We start from the raw sequence: 20,329 nt of genomic DNA on the forward strand, positions 1-20,329 counted from the left end.
TTTTTTTATTGTGCTTTAAGTGAAAGTTTGCAAATCAAGTCAGTTTCTCATACAAGAATTTATATACAAGATATTCTTCATATAACCCTTTGAATGCTGTATTTCTTTCTTGTACTTTGAAGACTTACTTTATATAACTCATATTGGATTTTTTTGTTTATTCAGTTTTACATGAAGATAGGTCATTTCTGGATGCCCAAAGGTAATATTAGATCAATTCACTAGGAATTTTTTTACTGTTCATCTTGGAGGCCTTAGAATACTACTTTTGGATATTAAGCTGGAAAACCAGAAGATTTAGGTTTACATTACCATTTCAGTAGTAAGTCAGAATCCTGAAAGCTGTTTGGGGTGGGATGGGACAGGGTCTGAAAATTTTGCCTCTACTGTTTTTTTCTGTGGTTGTTAAAACTTAAACTACAGTCTGACCTTTTCCTATTGCGTTTTCTGTTTAGTAAAGATCCTTCACGGCTTTCTTCTGTGGTGCACATGTATTTCATTTGCATACATTTTATAAAAATAACATTATAGATGCTGTTTTGACAGCTTATATTCTTCAAAGATTCATAGCTTTAGGGTCGCTATGAGTCAGAATCGACTTGATGGCACTGGGGTTTTATTCTTCAAAGATATGTTTTGAAAGCTGAAAGACAGCCACATGGGTAATTATTTTGACTTATTACCTCTACTACCTCTAGATTAGAATTTAATTAAGGTGTGCTTCCATTCTGGAAACTTTACCCAAACCCATCAAATAGGATAGTGACTATTGAATATGAAAACAGAAAATTACGTAACAAAAGATGCTCTCAGGTCATTGCATTTGTTATATAATTTAGTATTAACAACAGCACTGCATAGTAGATAAAATCGTTCTATTTGCCAGATGAAGAGAATGCAATTTAGAGAGATTTAGTGACTAGTCCAAAATTATATAGCTGGTAAAAGCAAAGATTCAAACCCAGGTGTCTGTGATTCTAAATGTGATTTCCATTATATTTACTGCTTTGTGAACTTATGAAAGGTCATCTCATTTTTTCATTTTTTAATGTTTCTTCATGCTTTGTTGTGAATACTCTTCCACATTCTATTTTCAAGACCAATTCCTACCTAAGCTCGGAAGAATCTTAGGAGCTCTAGTTGAGTAATCTGAGACAAGCATATTTTAGTCACGCTTGGTGGTTTGATTTTACCTATTTTTTTAATCCAGTTTTGCAAGCAGGTTGAGGGTCTTTTCTTGCTCTTGTTTGTTGCCTCCTAGAAATTCAAATCTTTTTTCTGAGACCTAGGCCAGGGCTAGGGCCTTTTTAACTGTGGGAGACGACCTTGATGTTGGTTAATTCCTGGAATCTTTCGAGTCTCTGAATGTTGCCTGGTTTTCTAGTTTCATCATTGGCTTCCCACCACTAGAATGTGTCATTGTCCCATGCCAGATCTTTTTGATGCCAGTTGCTTTACTGCACCAGTGCCTGTGGTCTGTCACCACTGCATTTGGAATATTGTGCTCTGTGTTCTGCTTTGTATTTTCTTCCTACATAGGTAGCTGGACCTGGCTCCTCCAACCCCATCCTTGCCTATCTCTTGAATTCTCTGCTGTTTCTTAATGGCCATGTCTAGTTCGTTGTCCCAGTTCCACCCCTTGCTTGACCTTATTCCTTGCTGCATAGCCCAGGCAGTGATCTAAGATATTACACCAAAGAGCCTAAGACTTAATCCCTGTCTGAGGTCTATCTGGTGAGACAAGTGCCACAGAGGCACATATATCAGAGCTATAAGAGATCTTAGCATTTTCTTAGCCTAAGCCTTTCATATTATGGACCAAGGAGACTGAGTCAGAATCTTAACACCCCAAATCACAGTTAGTGGTAGAGTTAGAACTAGAATCAAAAGTAACTCAATTAGATTTCTATTATATCCACTTTCATCAATAGTCCCTATACCTAAGTAATGCTTAGCATTTTTTAAAAAATGACAAACGTCATTTCAGTATACACTATCAAGTATTTCCTAAGGTATTAAGATAGTATTTTTGTTTTAATATGAAAATGCCAGAAGAGGAAATAGACGGAAATTTGTCTGATTCCACAATTGCGGATATATGAATGCTAGGTTTTTTTTTTTTTTTAAAGCAAAGCAGTGTCATTCCACCAGATGTCACTGTTTGCATGTTGCAATGGTGTTACAATGATTAAAAATAAATCCCCCCTCCCTAATAATATTTTGTAAAAAAAAAAATTCTATATACTTGTATACTTACTCATATACAGACCTGTCATTTTATAAGGTCTATCATTGAATTTTTTCAATCACACAAACTGTTCATATGCCTCCACTGCTGATTTTAAAGAAAAAAATGCAAGACTAAAAAAACAAAAACAAAAAACCTATTTGCAGATTAGCATGTTCAAAACCAAAAAGAGCCTCCTTTTAAAGCAGCATTCCCTGTAAGCCACTGTTTTCCGAACTGTGGACTGTGACCCAGTAAGGGGGTTGTGAAATGGATTTAGTGAGTTGCTACCAGCACTTTAAAAGATGATGTAGTCTGGAAGAGAGCACTCTATTCCGTGTATTACTTTGATGAGACTCTTGTATGTGCTGGGTCATGATATAAAATGTATTTCTTATTATGGATTGTTGTCAAAGAAGTTTGGAGAACATTCACTCTAGGCTGTGAGCACTCTAAAAATATCTCTGTACACATACATCTTTGAGTTACATAAAAGTGACTGCTCACTTCATCCTGTGAAGCCTGCCCCAGACTTTTGTACCCCTAAATAGCAAGATAAATTCACTAAGGAAGAGATAGGGAAGGTGTGATGGAGGAACATTTCTGTTAGAGTCACACCAAGGTTGGGGTAAGGTTGCTGGAGGGAGAATCCTTTTCCATGCTTCACAGGAGACAGTAACAGTCACTTTTATATAACCCACAGAAGATGCATACAGAGATATTTTAAGAGTACTCAAGGCTTAGGGCAAATGTTTTTCAAACTTCTTTGACAACAAGTTAAAATAATATGTTGTATAGCTCCGGCCCCCAGGGAGACTGATGTTGACTGGGAAAGTTTAACTTTCACTTTGAGTGAGGTGGGCTTGTTTCTTCATTCAGTCCCTCAGAGATAATAACATAATGATTATAATATCAACCACTTACTGAGCATGTAGCATGTGCAAGGCTCTTGACATATTTTTTTCTCACCTTTAGACCCAGCAAGATAATCACTATTGCCATTCATAGATGAGGGAACTGAGACTTAGGAAGGACAAGTGACTTCCCCAACATACCACAAACTGGACAAACTGGAGCAAAAATCCTGGTTTTTAATCTCATTTCAAGTCTGACTCTTTCTGCTGTATCAGTGATTTTTCAGCTTTCCAGGGCATAAGGACAACCTGGGGCGTTTTGATACGTGTAACAATTCCCAGGCTCTATCCCAAACCTACTGAATTAGGATTTCTGGAGGAGGGGTTTGTAAGCATCCCAGGTCATTGTTCTGATGAGGCTGTTTTAGGAAAGACTGTAATAAATCAGTTCTCACTCTTCAGTGTGCATCAGAATCACCTGCAGGACTGGTTAAAATACAAATGACTGAGCTGCATGCCCAGATTCTGATTCACTAGGTCTGTGGTGGGGCTCAAGAGTTTGCATTTCTAACAAGTTCACATATGATGCTGGGAAACACACTTTAAGAACCATGATATTACATCATGCCCATCTATGAGTCTCAGTTTCCCAGGGCAGGATCTGGGGCTGGCTTTGACTGTGAGACTTTTCTCTCTCAGCCAAAATTCAACATTTATTTAGTACTTATTATATTCAAATCCATGGGAGACACAAAAAGAATAAGAATCACCCTCCCCCCATAAACAGCCTATGATTTACTGTGAAAAAAGATATGCAGAATAGAACATAGTATATTCTATAATGAAGGGGCAGATCAAATGCAGCAGGAAAACTCTGGAGGCAAAGATGAATTTTGACTGGGGCTGAGGAGGATTTGTAAAGGTGTCACAGAGAAGTTGACGTTTGAGTGGGGTCTTGTGTTCATCAGTTTCATAGCGCTCACCACACTGTACTATAATTTCATGTTGGTTTGGTTGTCTTCCTTATTGCCCATGTAGTAATTGCAGCATCTTGGGCACCTTTTATGTTGTGAAGGTAAGTTGGCCTAGGAGTTGAGGGTGGCAAGTGGGAAGGTGAACAACGCCCATACTGTGGAGGATCCTCACTGCTAGGCTAAGAATGTTGGATTTTATGCTGTGTGTGGAGTCATTAAAGTGTTTGGAGAGAAGGGTGACCCATGGCGACTCTGGCAGGGGCATATAGCATGGGTTGGAGGAGGGAGAGTCTGGAGGTAAAGAACCAGTGAAGACAATATCATAGGACTCAGGTGAGAGAAAATGCAATGGACAGAAGAGACACTGTGGAGGGAGAATGAACAGGGGTAGTGGTTACTGTTGAGAGTGAGGGAGAAGTTGGCGATGAAGAGATTTTTTTAGTCTGAACCACTGAGATGGTGATGTTTTCCAAAGGAGAGAGTTCTAGAAAAGGTTCATTATTTTTTTCTGGAAAGAATTAAGAAAGCAGGACAAATCTGTAGAGAAGCATCAAAGTAAGTTATTCATCTTTGTGCAATCAGGAACAGTTGCTAACCTTGGGTAGCCTTTCCACTAAGGTCTCCCATTCATGTCTGCCAGAACCATGTACTCTAAAATGTTTGGTGGCTCTTTTCCCCTTGCCTTCCAACAAATCAAAATTTCTATTTTTAAGTACACTTTTGGAATGTGAAAGGGCAAAATTCATTAAGATGTGCATAACATTTACTACCCTGTTTTTGGCGCAGGGCTGGAGAAAAGTACAGAAGTGCCTGAAGGTAGCTTCTTAAATCACCTGCCTCCTCGAAGTGCCCCCACCTTATCTTAGACATGCTTTACTGATCTTGATGTACCCTCCTGGCCTATGCGTCTACCCCTAAGCCTTGTCTTATTCTTTTGTTTTTCGGAATATATCAATTGGATTTTCGTTGAAGAAAACGGACATTTTTAGCTCCCTTAAGCAATTTAGTAAAGAGAATTTGGTGCTTATAAAATCAATTTAGTAAAGAGAATTTGGTGCTTATAAAATCAATGGAAGGGTTGGAAAAATGAGATTTAAGCAGGCAGGGCTTCCAGTGATGGCTCTCATAACATGCCTAAACAGATGCCAAGGGAGCTGCTCCTTCTGGCACAGTCAGGAAGGCAGGAAATCTGGAAGCCAGTACTGGCAACATACCCCGTTAGTGGACATTCAGAGATCGGGTGGCCAGTACTGTCACAGCTGTTGACTCTGGAGTCACATTATGTCTGTTTAATGTGCTCACTGGCAAAAAAAAAAAAAAAAGCCAACCCACAAAAGAAGGAACTGGAACACCGCTGCAGAAGAACTCAATGTTGCTATTACTGTGCATCCAACAGAAACATCAGAAACTTCTCGCTTCCAAATTGTGTGTGAATGCCTCTGACTAGTGGATCCAACATCACATCCAGAGCCCTGGCTGCAGGAGAACTTTTATTTCTCCATCATCTGCAGTTCAGAAAAGCACACTAGAAGAAGAATGGAACAGTTGTTGTGTGGCAGTCTACTATATTCGCCATGCTTTAACCGCTCTTCAAATTCAAATATTTGGCTAGGTGAGAAAGAAAAAAAAATTTTTTATGACCCTACTTTGGCAAGGCCCTATCTTTTCCAGCCTACCTCTGAGTGGGCCTGCTTCTTGAGAGCCAGGACAATGATGTCTGAGGATTTCAGCATACCCTTAAGTAACTAAACTCGGTAGGGATTGTGTATTCTTAGTCTTCACATTTGGTGGCTCATACAAAGTAACTGTCTGTTCATATAGTGGTATATCAAAAAGCTAAAGGACATGCAGATACTTCTACACCAATGATTCACTGAAGCATTATCCACAGTAAACAGAAAATGGAAACAACCCATGTATCCATCAAAAGAAGAATGGGCAAAAAAAGTATGATATATGCATAGAATGGAATACTATTCTGCCGTAAAATGAATGAAGTTTTAATATTTGCTCTGACAAGGATGAACCTTGAAAACAACTAAAATAAGCCAGGCACAAAAGGACAAATATTACACGATCCCATTTATATGAAATATCTAGAATAGACAAATGCAGAGAGACAGAAAGTAGATTTAGTGGTAACCATAAGCTGCGGAAATGGAGGAATGGGGAATTATTGCTTAATGGGTACAGAGATTGTGTTTGGAGTGATAACGTTTTGGAAACGAATAGTGGCCATGGTTCCACAACATTGTGAGTTTGATTAACGCCTAGATTGTACACTTGAAAATGGTTAAAATAGCATATTTTGTGTCATGTATATCTTACCACACGCACACAAAAGCTAGAGGAACATATGTACTGAATACTGCCATGTGAAACTGATGTAACTATTTCTGAATAGGTCCACTTTATATTCCTTTTATATGTCCTTTACATGAACGTGGTAATACAAAATTTATGTATTTGCAAGTAGTCGGTAGGTCAGCCTCTAATGCCCCATTTGCCTTCAAATTTTGCTTTATCTCATTTTCTTTGGATTAACTAGGGTTTTTGTTGGTATATTTCGTACCTCTCATATATATTCTTGGAGCCCTGGTAGTGCAGTGGTTAAGACCTACAGTTCCTAACCAAAAGGTTGACAATTCAAATCCACCACCTGCTTCTTGGAAACCCTATGGGGCGGTTCTACTCTGTACTATAGGATTGCTATCAGTTGGAATCAACTCAACAGCAATGAGTTTTTTTTTTTTTTTGCATATATATTCTTATGTGGAAACCCTGGTGGCGTAGTGGTTAAGTGCTACGGCTGCTAACCAAAGGATTGGCAGTTCAAATCCTCCAGGCACTCCTTGGAAACTCTATGGGGCAGTTCTACTCTGTCCTATGGGGTCGTTGAGTCAGAATCGACTCGACGGCACTGGGTTTGGTTTTGGTTTTTATGTTCTTATGTATGTGTAGCTTGCAGGCTAGAAGGAAAGACGTGGTACCAAAAGAATTTTCTGTTCATCTCAGAAAGATATGAATCAAGAAGAGAAAACCTTCATATGAGAAGGCAGTTCTGTTTAGGCTTGTGATCTGCCTTAATCTAAGAAGTGAAACTGTTTTCTGTGAGCTTGCAGTGGGGAGCAGGTTAGTGATTGAAAGGTGGAGAAATTTTTACCTCTTTTATAATCAGGCTTTCATAAGGTGAATTTATTATTTCAATGTAATAAAACAAAACCATCACAAAAGTTACTACTAAAATATATTCAAAACCAAACCTAGATTATTTTTGGATTATTCCCCACTTTGGATTATCTGACTATATAAAAAATCAGTATGTTTATTTTGGCAGAGCTATGACATGAGAACCAATACCTTTTGCAGTACCAATGATTTAAAAAAAAGTGAATTTTTTTTTTTTTTTAATCACATTGTAGATTATTGTTTGGAATTCCTGTTATGGGTGACGACCAAGAAAATGTTACTATTCCTTCAACAGTACCAGAGATACCACCTGTACTGACACAAGGAACTGGACAGCATACTCGCAAACCACACCTGCAACTCTTGGGAGAGGACGTAAGAATTTCCTTTAATATTAGTTTTCCCTACATCAGAGGTTCTCAAATTTTTTGATCTCAGGACACTTTACTGTCTTAAAAGTTATTGAGGACCTCAACTTTAGTTTATATGAGTTATATAAGTAGGCATTTTCAATATTAGAAATTAAAGCCAAGGAAATATTAAAATATTTTCAATTTATTAAAATAATAGTAATAAAGCCACATGTGTCAACATAACATTTTTATGAAATATATTTTTGAAAACATTAATTGTAGTGAGAAAACTAGGATTGTCTTGTTTTATTTTGCAAGTCTCTTATTAATGTCTGTCTTAATAGAAGACAGATGGATTTTCATGTCTGCTTCTGCATTCAATTTTGTGATAGATTTGTTCGACTGAAATATATGTAAAAAAAAAAACTGGCTTCCCACAAATGTGTAGTGTATTTTAATACCTTTTTATATAACTGTGAGTATTCTTCTTTGATAATACACCAAAACTTAACAAGTGAATTTCTTAAAAGTTCATTGTGAGACTTTTACTTCTGGGAAAGATGGAGTAGAAGTGCTTTCCCCTAGTTTTTCTGCTAAGAACAACTAAAAACTGTGGATTTTGCAAACAATAAGACTCTGAAATGTGGAGAAAAGAGGGCACATTGGCTAGGAGCCTCAGGACCCAAGGAATGATGTGTTAGTGAGTTCCCTCGGCTTTCTTCTTACTTCATGTATCACTGACGTGGAGCTGAAGAAGTTGATAGTCTGGAAATACCAACAAGTACAGCCAAAAAAAAAAAAAAGTTCCAAGAAAAGCCTGTGCTCTTTAGCCACAGGACCAGGAAACAGACAGCCCAGCAAGACAGAAAACTTTGGATGGTAAGTGCTCTACTCCAGCTAAATATCACTGAAAAACCTGTGGCCCCACGCTACCCACACCACCAACAAAGGCCTAGTGGAGAGTCTAAACTTCTACCCTTGTCAGATTTAATGAGGTACTTTAGCCGTCCTGCTGGGGAAGTGTCAATGAAGGCTGAGTGTGGAGCCTGGACTTTCATCCTATAAGAATAGTAATGAGGCTTTCCACCATCGTGGTGTCAGTGGTGACCACATGGGGATTCTGTACTTCCACCCTCAACTGGCATTAATGAGGTGCCCCTTCACCTCTCTATTGTGGTAGTGTCAGAGGAGACCTAGTAAAGAATAAGGACTTTGATCACCATTCAACTATAAAGAGACCACCCCCCTCACCCATGGTGTTGGTGGAGGCCACAGGGGGAGCAGTAATGAGGCATCCCTACCCCTTCTACCCAGGGAGGTATCAGCAGAGGTCTACTGGAGAGCCAGAACTCCCTACCCCTCAGCGGTAATGAAGTGTCTTTCCACTCTTTGGGTGTCAATGGAGGCTGAGTCAGGGAACTGGACTTCTGCCCTCATCTGGAAGTCACCAGGTGACATCATGCCTTTCCTTTCTGGAGTGGTGTCAGAGGATGCCAGCTAAAATGCAAGGTTTTAGTAAGATCCAGAGTATCATAGCGTAATACCCCATGTATCCAGATTTTAATAAAAAATCACTAATCATAGCAAGAACCAGGAAAATCTCAAATTGAATGAAGAAAGACAATCAACAGATGCCAACCATGAGATGACAAAGATGTTAGAACTATTTGACAAAGTTTTTTTAAAATTAAAAAAAAAATTTTATACTCATTGTGCGGTAAGTGAAAGTTCACAAATCAGGTCAGTCTCTCATGTAAAAAGTTATATACACCTTGCTATGTACTCCTAGAAACCCTGGTGGCATAGTGGTTAAGTGCTATGGCTGCTAACAAAAGAAAGGGTCAGCAGTTCGAATCCACCACGTGCTCCTTGGAAACTCTATGGGGCAGTTCTACTCTGTCCTATAGGGTTGCTATGAGTCAGAATCGACTCGACGGCACTGGCTTTGGTTTTTTTTTTTTTTTTGGTATGTACTCCTAGCTGCACTCCTCCTAATGAGACAGCACATTCCTCCTCTCCCCACTGTATTCCCTGTGCCCATTCAACCAGCTTCTGTCTCTCCACCTTCTCGTCTTACCTCCAGACGGGAGTTGCCTACATAGGCTCGTGTGTCTGCTTGAGCCAAGAAGCTCACTCCTCACCAGTATCATTATCTTCAGACAGGGATTAGACTGGATACAGTAAAAAACTGATAGACTAATACAATAACTTATAGATGGCTTGGAGACGACAGTCAATATCAAATCACATAAAGAAACAGACCGTGATTGCTTCAACAAGCTCTCAAAACAAAGAATCAAGGTGTCATTTAGATGAAGGTGCTTTCCTGGAATTACCAGATGCAGAATACAAAAGATTAATATACAGAGTCCTTTAAGACATCAGGAAGGAGATCAGGCAATATACAGAACAAGCCAAGGAACACACAGATAAAGCAGTTGAAGAAATTAAAAATGTTATTCAGGAACATAATGAAAAATTTAATAAGCTATAAGAATCCATAAACAGACAGCAATCAGAAATTCAGAAGATTTACAATGAAATTACAGAATTAGACAACTCAATAGAAAGTCAGAGGAGCAGAATTGAGCAAGTGGAAGGCTGAATTGGTAAACTTGAGGGTAAAGCACTTGGGACTGATATATTTGAAGAAAAATGAGATAAAATAATTTTAAAAAATGAAGAAAACTTAAGAATCATGTGGGACTCTATCAAGAGAAATATCCTATGAGTAATTGGAGTACCAGAACAGGGAGGGAAAACAGAAAATACAGAGAGAATTGTTGAAGATTTTTTGGCAGAAACTTCCCTGATATTGTGAAAGATGAGACGATATCTACCCAAGATGCTCATGGAACCCTATATAAGGTAGATCCCAAAATAAAGTCACCAAGACATATTATAATCAAACTTGCCAAAACCAAAGATGAAGAGAGAATTTTAAGAGCAGCTAGGGATAAATGAAAAGTCACCTACAAAGGAGAGTCAATAAGAATAAACTCAGACTACTTGACTGCAACCATACAGTCAAGAAGACAATGGGATGACTTATATAAAGCACTGAAGGAAAAAAATTGCCAGCCAAGGATCATATATCCAGCAAAACTGTCTCTCAAATTAGGACACTTCCAGATTAACAGAAGTTTAGAGAATTAGTAAAAACGAAACCAAAATTACAAGAAATACTAAAGGGAGTCCTTTGGTTAGAAAATCAATAATATCAGGTATCAATCCATGACTAAAACACTGGACAGAGCAATCAGATGTCCACCCAGACAGGGAAATCACAAAAATAAATTAAGATAAAAAAATGCTCAAAACAGGGAAACAGTGATATTATTATGTAAAAGAAGACAACATTAAAACAGAGACTAAGAAATGTAGCTCTTTCGTATGGAGAGGAAGACAAGGCAATATAAAGAAATAAAAGTTAGTTTTAGGTTTACAAAAATAGTGGTAAATAATAAGGTAACCACTAAGGACACAAACTATCCTACACATCAAAATAAAATACAAGAAAAAAATAGAGACTCAGCTGAAACAAAATCTACAATGAATAAGAGGAAAAGACAATATATAAAGATAGACTACTTAGCACAAAACATTAAGTGGAAAAAGAAACTGCCAACAACACACAAAAAAAGACATCAAAATGACACCACTAAACTCATACCTAAACATAATTATGCTGAATGTAAATGGACTAAATCCACAAAGAAAGACACATAGAATGGCAGAATGGATAAAAAAAGATGGTCCGTCTATATGCTGCCTACAAGAAACACACCTGAGACTTAAAGAAATAAACTAAAACTCAAAGGATGGAAAAAAATATATCAAGCAAACAACAGTCAAAGAAGAGCAGGAGTGGCAATATTAATTTTTGACAAAATAGACTTTAAGTTAAAACCACCACGAAGGATAAGGAAAGATGCTATATAATGATTAAAGGGACAATATACAAGGAGGATATTACCATATTAAATATTTACGCACCCAACAACAGGGCTCAAGATGCATAAAACAAACTCTAACAGCATTGAAAAGTGACACAGTTCCACAATTATAGTAGGAAACTTCAACACACCACTTTCAGTGAAGGAAAAAGATCCAGAAAGAAGCTCAATAAAGACATGGAAGATCTAAATGCCACAACCAATCAACTTGACTTTGTAGACAAATACAGAACTCCCCACCCAACAGCAGCAAAATATACTTTCTTTTCCAATGTACATGGGACATTCTCTAGAATTAAAAAAAAAAAAAAGCAAGCCTTGAAAGAATCCAAATCACTGCAATATTACAAAGCACCTTCCCTGACCATACAACCATAAAACTAAAAATCAGTACAACAAAAGCAGGGAAAAGAAACCAAACACTTAGAAACTGAACAACACCTTACTCAAAAATGACAGAATTATAGAAGAAAGTAAGAACAGAATAAAGAAATTCATAGAACCAAATGGGTATGAAAACACTTCCTATCAGAACCTTTGGGACACAGCTAAAGCAGTGCCCAGAGGTCAAGTTATAGCAATAGATGCACACATCCAAAAAGAAGAAAGGGCCAAAATCAAAGAATTATCCCTACAACTTGAACAAATAGAAAGAGAGCAACAAAAGAAACCCTCAGGCACAAGAAGAAAACAAATGATAAAAATTAGAACAGAATTAAAAGAAAAAGAGAACAGAAAAACGATTGAAAGAGTTAACAAGACCAAAAGGTGGTTCTTTTAAAAGATTAACAAAATTGATAAACCATTGGTCAAACTGACAAAGGAAAACAGGAGAAGCAAATCACCCAAATAAGAAATGAGATGAGCAATATCACAACAGAACCAACTGAAATTAAAAGAATCGTATCAGATTACTATGAAAAATTGTGCTCTAACAAATTTGAAAACCTAGAAGAAATGAACAAATTTCTGAAAACACACTACCTACCTAAACTAACACAAACAGAGGTAGAACAACAAAATAAATCCATAACAGAAGAAGAGATTGAAAGGGTAATTAAAAAAACTCCCCCCCCCCCGAAAAAAAAGCCCCGGCCAGACGACTTCACTGGAGAATGCTTCCGACCTTTCAGAGAACAGTTAACACTACTACTACTAAAGGTACTTCAGAGTATAGAAGAGGATGGAATACTCCCAAATGCATTCTACGAAGCCAGCACATTCCTGATACTAAAACCGGGTAAAGACACCATAAAAAAAGAAAATTACAGACCTATATCACTCATGAACTTAGATGCAAAAATCCTCAACAAAATTCTAGCCAATAGAATTCAATAGCATATCCAAAAAATAATTCACCATGACCAAGTGGAATTCATACCAGGTATGGTTCAACATTAGAAAAACAATGAATGTAATCCATCACATCAATAAAACAAAAGGCAAGAACCACATGATTTTATCAATTGATGGCAGAAAAGGCATTTAACAAATTTCGATACCCATTCATGATAAAAACTCTCAGCAAGATAGGAATAGAAGGAAAATTCCTCCACATAATAAAGGGCATTTATACAAAGCCAACAGCCAGCACCATCCTGAATGGAGAGAGTCTGAAAGCATTCTCCTTAAGAACGGGAACCAGACAAGGATGCCCTTTATCACAACTCTTATTCAACATTGTGCTGGAGGTCCTAGCTAGAGCAATTAGGCTAGATAAAGAAATAAAGGTCATTCACACTGGCAAAGAGGAAGTAAAATATCTCTATTTGCAGATGACATATCTTATACACAGAAAATCCTAATGAATCCTCAAGAAAACTTCTGAAACTAATAGAAGTGTTCACAGAGTATCAGAATACAAGATAAATATACCTAAATCAGTTGGATTCCTCTATACCAACAAAGAACGTCAAAGAGGAAATCACCAAATCAATATCATTAACAACAGCCCCCAGGAAGATAAAATACTTTGGAGTAAAGCTTACCAGAGATGTAAAAGACCTATACAAAGAAAACTATGGGACACTACTGCAAGAAACCAAAAGAGACCTACATAAGTGGAAAAACATACCATGCTCACGGAAAGCAAGACTCAACATTGTAAAAATGTCTATTCTACCCAAGGTGATCTATAGATACAATGCAATCCTGATCCAAATACCAAGGACATTTTTTAATGAGATGGAGAAACAAATCACCAAATTCATATGAAAGGGAAAGTGGCCCCTGATAAGTAATGCATTACTGAAGAAAAAGAACAAAGTGGGAGGCCTCATACTACCTGATTTTAGAACACATTATACCACCAAGGTAGTCAGAACAGCCTGGTACTGGTACAACAGATACATAGATCAATGGAATAGAACTGAGAATCCAGACATAAATCCATCCACATATGAGCAGCTGATATTTGACAAAGGCCTGCAAAGTCTATTAAACAGGAAAAAGACAGTCTCCTTAACAAATGGCACTGACATAATTGGATATCCATCTGCAAAATATGAAACAAGACCCATACCTCACACCATGCACAAAAACGAACTCATAATGGATCAAAGATCTAAATCTAAAATCTAAAATAATAAAGATCATGGAAGAAAAAATAGGGATAATTGTAGGAGCTGTAATACATGGGATAAACAGAATATAAAACATTACTAACTGCACAAGCACCAGAAGAGAAACCAGATAACTGGGAGTTCCTACAAATCAAACACCTATGCTCATCCAAAGACTTCACCAAAAGAGTAAAAAGATTATCTACAGACTGCAAAAAAGTTTTTGGCTACGACAATTCTGATCAGCGTCTGATCTCTAAAATCTACATGATACTGCAAAAACTCAACTAAAAAAGACAAGTAACCCAATTAAAAAATGGGCAAAGGATATGAACAGGCACTTCACTAAAGAAGACATTCAGGCAGCTAACAGACACTTGAGGAAATGCTCATGATCATTAGCCATTAGAGAAATGCAAATCAAAACTACAATGAGATACCATCTCACCCCAAGAAGGCTGGCATTAATCCAAAACACACAAAATAATAAATGTTGGAGAGGTTGTGGAGAGACTGTAACACTTATACACTGCTGGTGGGAATGTAAAATGGTACAACCACTTTGGAAATGGATTTGGCACTTTCTTAAAAAGCTAGAAATAGAACTACCATACGATCCAAAAATCCCACTCCTTGAAATATATCCTAGAGAGGTAAGAGCCTTCACACGAACAGATATACGCACACCCATGTTCATTGCAGCACTGTTTACAATGGCAAAAAGATGGAAGCAACCAAGGTGCTCATCAATGGATGAATGGATAAATTATGGTATAGTCACACAATGGAATACTACACAATGTTTAAGAACAACAGTGAATCCATGAAACATCTCATAACATGGAGGAATCTGGAAGGCGTTAGCTGAGTGAAATTAGTCAGCTGCAAAAGGACAAATATTGTATGAGACCACTATTATAAGAACTCTAGAAATAAAGTTTAAACACAGAAGGAAATATTCTTTGATGGTTACAAGGGTGGGGAGTGAGGAGGAGGGGTATGCACTAATTAGATAGTACAAAAAAAAAAAAACCCAGTGCTGTCGAGTCAATTCTGACTCATAGTGACCCTATAGGATAGAGTAGAACTGCCCCATAGAGTCTCCAAGGAGCGCCTGGCATATTTGAACTACCGACCCTTTGGTTAGCAGCCATAGCACTTAACCACTATGGCTCCAGGGTTTCCAATTAGATAGTAGACAAGAACTATTATAGGTGAAGGGAAAGACAACATACAGTACAGGAGAGGTCAGCACAAGTGACCTAAACCAAAAACAAAGAAGTTTCCTGAATACAACCAAATGCTTCAAAGACCAGCGTTGCAGGGGTGGGGGTCTGGGGACCATGTTTTTAGGAGACATGTAGGTCAACTGGCATAACAAAGTGTATTAAGAAAATGTTCTGGAAGATGGCGGAATAGACAGACGCTTCCAGCGAACCCCCTTACAACAAAGAGCAGAAAAAACAAGTGAAAACAATTATGTCTATGGCAAGTTAGGAGCCCTGAACATCAACGGGAAGTTAGAAAATGGACTGAACTGCAAGAGGACGAAGAGACAGGTCAGAAGTGGAGAGGAGTTACTGGACCTGAATTGCCAGGAGCCCTCAGGCACCATTCCCAGGGGCGGCTGTGGCAGGCTGGTACTAGCATTCGGCCACAGTTTCCTCAGGAAGAAACAGCCAGCCGCACAGCCTACTCACACCTCCGGAACCAAAGAATGGTGCTCCTGGCAAAAGCTAAGTACTTGCCTATATTTTACCACGCCACCCCCCCAAGCCAGCTTCAGTGACTGGTGTACACACAGGTTTCTGGTTGCAGCAGGGGGTCACACTCTGAGCAAGGCAGGGTGCTGACAACATTCCCCTGAGTGTCTGTGAGGAAGCTATGTCCCTGTTTTCTAGAGCACACAAGTGGGTGGGCACTGTAGCTGTACCATAGGCACCCAATGCTTTTCACTGTAAGGACTGGGAGGCATCACTTATCCTGAGACCCCCGTCGTGGGTGGCTAGGTGGCATGGGTGGAATTACCAGTCTTCAGGTCCCTGATGTAGGTAGGCGAAGACCCTGGTTAATAGGCAGAGCGGTGTCAAACGTCAGAAACCTGCCTCTCCACCACACAGCCGAAACAATTAAAGTCAGACCTCAGGCACATACACCCTCGCAATATAACAACAAGGGCTTGGCTGCTGAAATGCGGCCACATGGGTCTATGCAGCGGCAAAAGGCATTCAAAATCTGTGGATTGCTTGTGCCTGGACAGGAGCTGCTTTTTCCCTAAGTTCCCAGTTTAGGGAAGCCAGCAGATTATTTTTACCCCGTTTGTTAATTTGTTCTTTCTCCAAGGCTGGGAGAGTGGCTCAGAGTGCACCAGCAGGAAAATCAACTATCACTTAAATCGGCTCAGGGTCAGATAAATGGGAGAGAGTTCTTTCAAAAGGGGACCTATTGGATCCGTGCGGTAAATTAGACACAATCACTTATACTGAGAGTGCTGTTTTTCGCTGATTTTGGAGGCTTAAGTAGATTCTGTGCCACTGGCTCTCTGTGGCTATGGAAACCGTGTCCCGAACACTACTGCCAGCCCCACTGCGGTTGCACCAGGGGATCAGGGCTGCGCCACTTGCTCGGCTGGTTTCGCTGAGGTAACTGCATCCCTAACACTACTGCCAGCCCCACTGCCAGGAGATTGGGGCTGAGGGGCACTGGTTCCCACTGAGTCAGGTCTGGCAACTCCTGGCTGCTTCTGAATCATCTTTCCCTCCCCCAGCTGCTCAGTCCAATTTCTTAACTTTGCCTTTGATGTTCATGGTTCCTTGACCTAAGTCTTGAACTTTATACAAAAAGTAACTTAAAATGGATCACAGACTTCCTGTAAGGAGCAAAGAAGAATGAACAAATTCAAAGACTCAAGGAAAGAATTAGTCCAAAGGACTAATGAATTACAAGAACCGCATCCCCCACTAGCCTGAGAGCAGAAGAACTAGATAGTTTCGGGCTACCACTACTGACTGCTCTGATTGGGATCACAACAGGAAGTTCTGGACAGAGTGGGAAAAAATTTCAAATTCATAAAACAGACCAGACTTACTGGTCTGATAGATACTGGAGAAACCCTCAAGACTATGACCCTTAGATACCCTTCAAACCTGGAAAAGAACCCACTCCCAGAGATCACTTTTCAGCCAAATAATAGACAGGCCAGTAAAGTGAACAATAACACCGGTTAGGAAGTGCTCCTAAGAATAATCAACCTTATCAGACCAAAAGGGCAGCATTTTCCCAACAGCAAAGTTCAGACGGCGGGACAGGGCAGGAAAGATGGACATATGGAAATGGGGAACCCAAGGAGGAAGAGGGTAGAGTGTTGTCACATTGAGGGGATTGCAGCTAATGTCACAAAACAAAATGTATATAAATTGTTGAATGAGAAACTGGTTTGCTCTGTAAACTTTTCACCCAAACCACAATAAAAAGTTCAAAAAAATTTTTTTAGGAAAAAAAAAGAAAAATCTATGAGATCTAGGACTAGGCATAGTGTTCTTAGACTTGATACGTAAAGCACTGTCCGTAAGAGGAAAAATTGATAAATTGAACTTCATCAGAATTAAGAACTTTTGCTTTGCAAAGATCCTGTTAAGAGGATTAATAGACAAATTAATCTTTTGGAGAAAATGTTTGAAAACCATGTATCCAGCCAAGGACAAGTACCTAGAATATATAAAGAACTCTGAAAACTCAACAGTAAAAAAAAAAAAAAACCTAATTGAAAAACGGACCAAAAACATTAATAGACATTTCACAGAATTAAGATACACAGATGGAAAATAAACCCACGAAGAGATGTTCAGCATCACTAGCTAATCCAAAGCCAAACCCAGTGCCGTCGAGCGGATTCCGACTCATAGCAACCCTGTAGGGCAGAGTAGAACTGCCCCATGGAGTTTCCAAGGAGCGCCTGGGAGATTCGAACTGCCGACCCTTTGGTTGGCAGCTGTAGCATTTAACCACTACGCCACTAGGGTTTCCTCATTAGCTAATAGAGAAATGTAAACTAAAATCACAATGAGATATCACTACAGAATGGCTAAAATAAAAAAAAAAAATAGTGACAATTCTAAATTCTAGCAGAATGTGGTGAAACTGGATCACTTACATGCTGCTGGTGGGATTGTAAAATGGTACAGTTACTCTGGCAAACAGTTTAGCAGCTTCTTAAAAAACTGGACATACAACTACTATATAATCCAGCAGTTGCGCTCCAGAGAAATGAGAATTTATGATCATACAATGAACTGTACACGAATGTTTATAGCAACTTTATAAAAGCCAAAAAATTGGTAACAATCCACGTGTCCTTCAGTGGATTAAACTGTGTTCCATCTATACCGTGGAATACTACTCAGCGATAAAAAGGAACGAGCTATTGATACACCCAAGTATGTGGATGAAACTTTAGAGATTTATGCTGAAAAAGACCAATTCAGAAAGATTACCTACAGTATGATTTTATTATATAACATTCTTGAAATAACAAAATTAGAGAAATTGAGAATATAGTCATGATTGACAGAGTTGCGATGGCACTGGGGACGGGTTGACAGAGTTGAAGGATAGATGGGAAGGCGGATTAGAGGAAAATGGGCATGGCTATGTGAGGACAACATGAGGGATCCTTGTGGTGATGTAAATGCTTTGTTATCTTGACTGTATCAATGTCAGTATTTTTTTTTTTTTATTGTACTATGGTTTTGTAAGATGTTACCTTTGGAGGAGACTGGGTAAAGGGTACATGAGACTTCTGTGTATTATTTCTTAATATTGTTTGTGAATCTATAATGATCCCAAAATATAAAGCTTATGACAAAAAAAATTCGAGTCAGTGGACCAGTCAACAAAACCGAAAACAAAAAAGTCAAACTTAGTTAAAAAGAATATATTAAATGATAATTGGTAAGCTAACAAAAATTGTTGTAATTGAAACCTGAAGCCATATCAACGACTTCTCATATCTTATTCCATTAAAATATATTGAGTTATCTTGTACTTTGAATGGACATTTTACCCATGTATCATTTTGTAAGTGATGCATTAATAATTTGGAAAATATGTATACCAAGTTATGTTAATCCTTAAATATCAATATATTTCAGTTTCAGTATATATGTTGCTGTGGTTAGATGTCATCAAGTTGGTTCCTTTTCATAGCGACCCCATGTACAACAGTGTGAAACACTGCCTGGTCCTCTGCCACCCACACAGTTGTTACTATTTGAGCCTATTGTTGCAGCCACTGTGTCAGTCCATCTCATTGAGGTTCTTCCTGTTTTTTGCTGACCCTCGACTTTACCAAGCATGATGTCCTTCTCCAGGAACTGATCCCTTCTGATAACATGTCCAAGTATGTGATACAAAGTCTCACCATCCTTGCTTCTAAGGAGCTTTCTGGCTGTACTTCTTTCAAGACAGATCTGTTCATTCTTCTGGCAGTCCTTGGTATATTCAATATTCTTCACCAGCACCATAATTCAAAGTCATCAATTCTTCTTCAGTCTTCCATATTTATTGTCCAGCTTTTGCATGCATATGAGGTAACTGAAAATACTATGGCTAGGGGTAGGCACACTTTGGTCTTCAAAGTGACATCTTTGCTTTTGAACGCTTTAAAGAGGTCTTTTACAGCAGATTTGTCCAATGCAATACCTCGTTTCATTTCTTGACTGCTGCTTCCACAGGTGTTGATTGTAGATCCAAGTGAAATGAAATCCTTGACAACGTCAATCTTTTCTCCATTTATCATGATGTTGCTCATTGGTCCAGTTGTGAGGATTTTTGTTTTCTTTATGTTGAGGTGTAATCCATACTGAAGGCTGTAGTCTTTGATCTTCATCAGTAAGTGCTTCAAGGCATCATTTTCAGCAAGCAAGGCTGTATCGTCTCTATGACACAGGTTGTTAATGAGTCTTCCTTCAATCCTGATGCCGTTGTTCTTCATTTAGTCCAGCTTCTAGGATTATTTGCTCAGCATTCAAATTGAATAGGTATGGTGAAAGAATACAACCCTAATGTACACCTTTCTTGACCTTAAACCATGCAGTATCCCCTTGTGTTCGAAGGAAACTGCTTCTTGGTCTAAGTACAGATTCCTCATGAGCACAATTAAGTGTTCTGGAACTCACATTCTTCACAGTGTTATCCATAATTTATTATGATCCACA

At 38.6% G+C, this 20,329-nt stretch overlaps 1 protein-coding gene across 1 annotated transcript in view; it reads left to right on the top strand.

The window, feature by feature from the left end:
• TTC6 (tetratricopeptide repeat domain 6) overlaps window positions 1–20,329 on the top strand; it is a 248,623-nt gene that overhangs the window by 103,010 nt on the left and 125,284 nt on the right. Inside the window, exon 6 of the mRNA XM_003408458.3 lies at window positions 7,478–7,619. Coding sequence (XP_003408506.3) covers window positions 7,478–7,619 — 142 coding nt within the window. The remainder of the gene's footprint in view (window positions 1–7,477; window positions 7,620–20,329) is intronic.

The sequence above is a fragment of the Loxodonta africana genome, chromosome 10 (assembly GCF_030014295.1).
Source record: "Loxodonta africana isolate mLoxAfr1 chromosome 10, mLoxAfr1.hap2, whole genome shotgun sequence".
NCBI classification, from domain to species: Eukaryota; Metazoa; Chordata; class Mammalia; order Proboscidea; family Elephantidae; genus Loxodonta; species Loxodonta africana.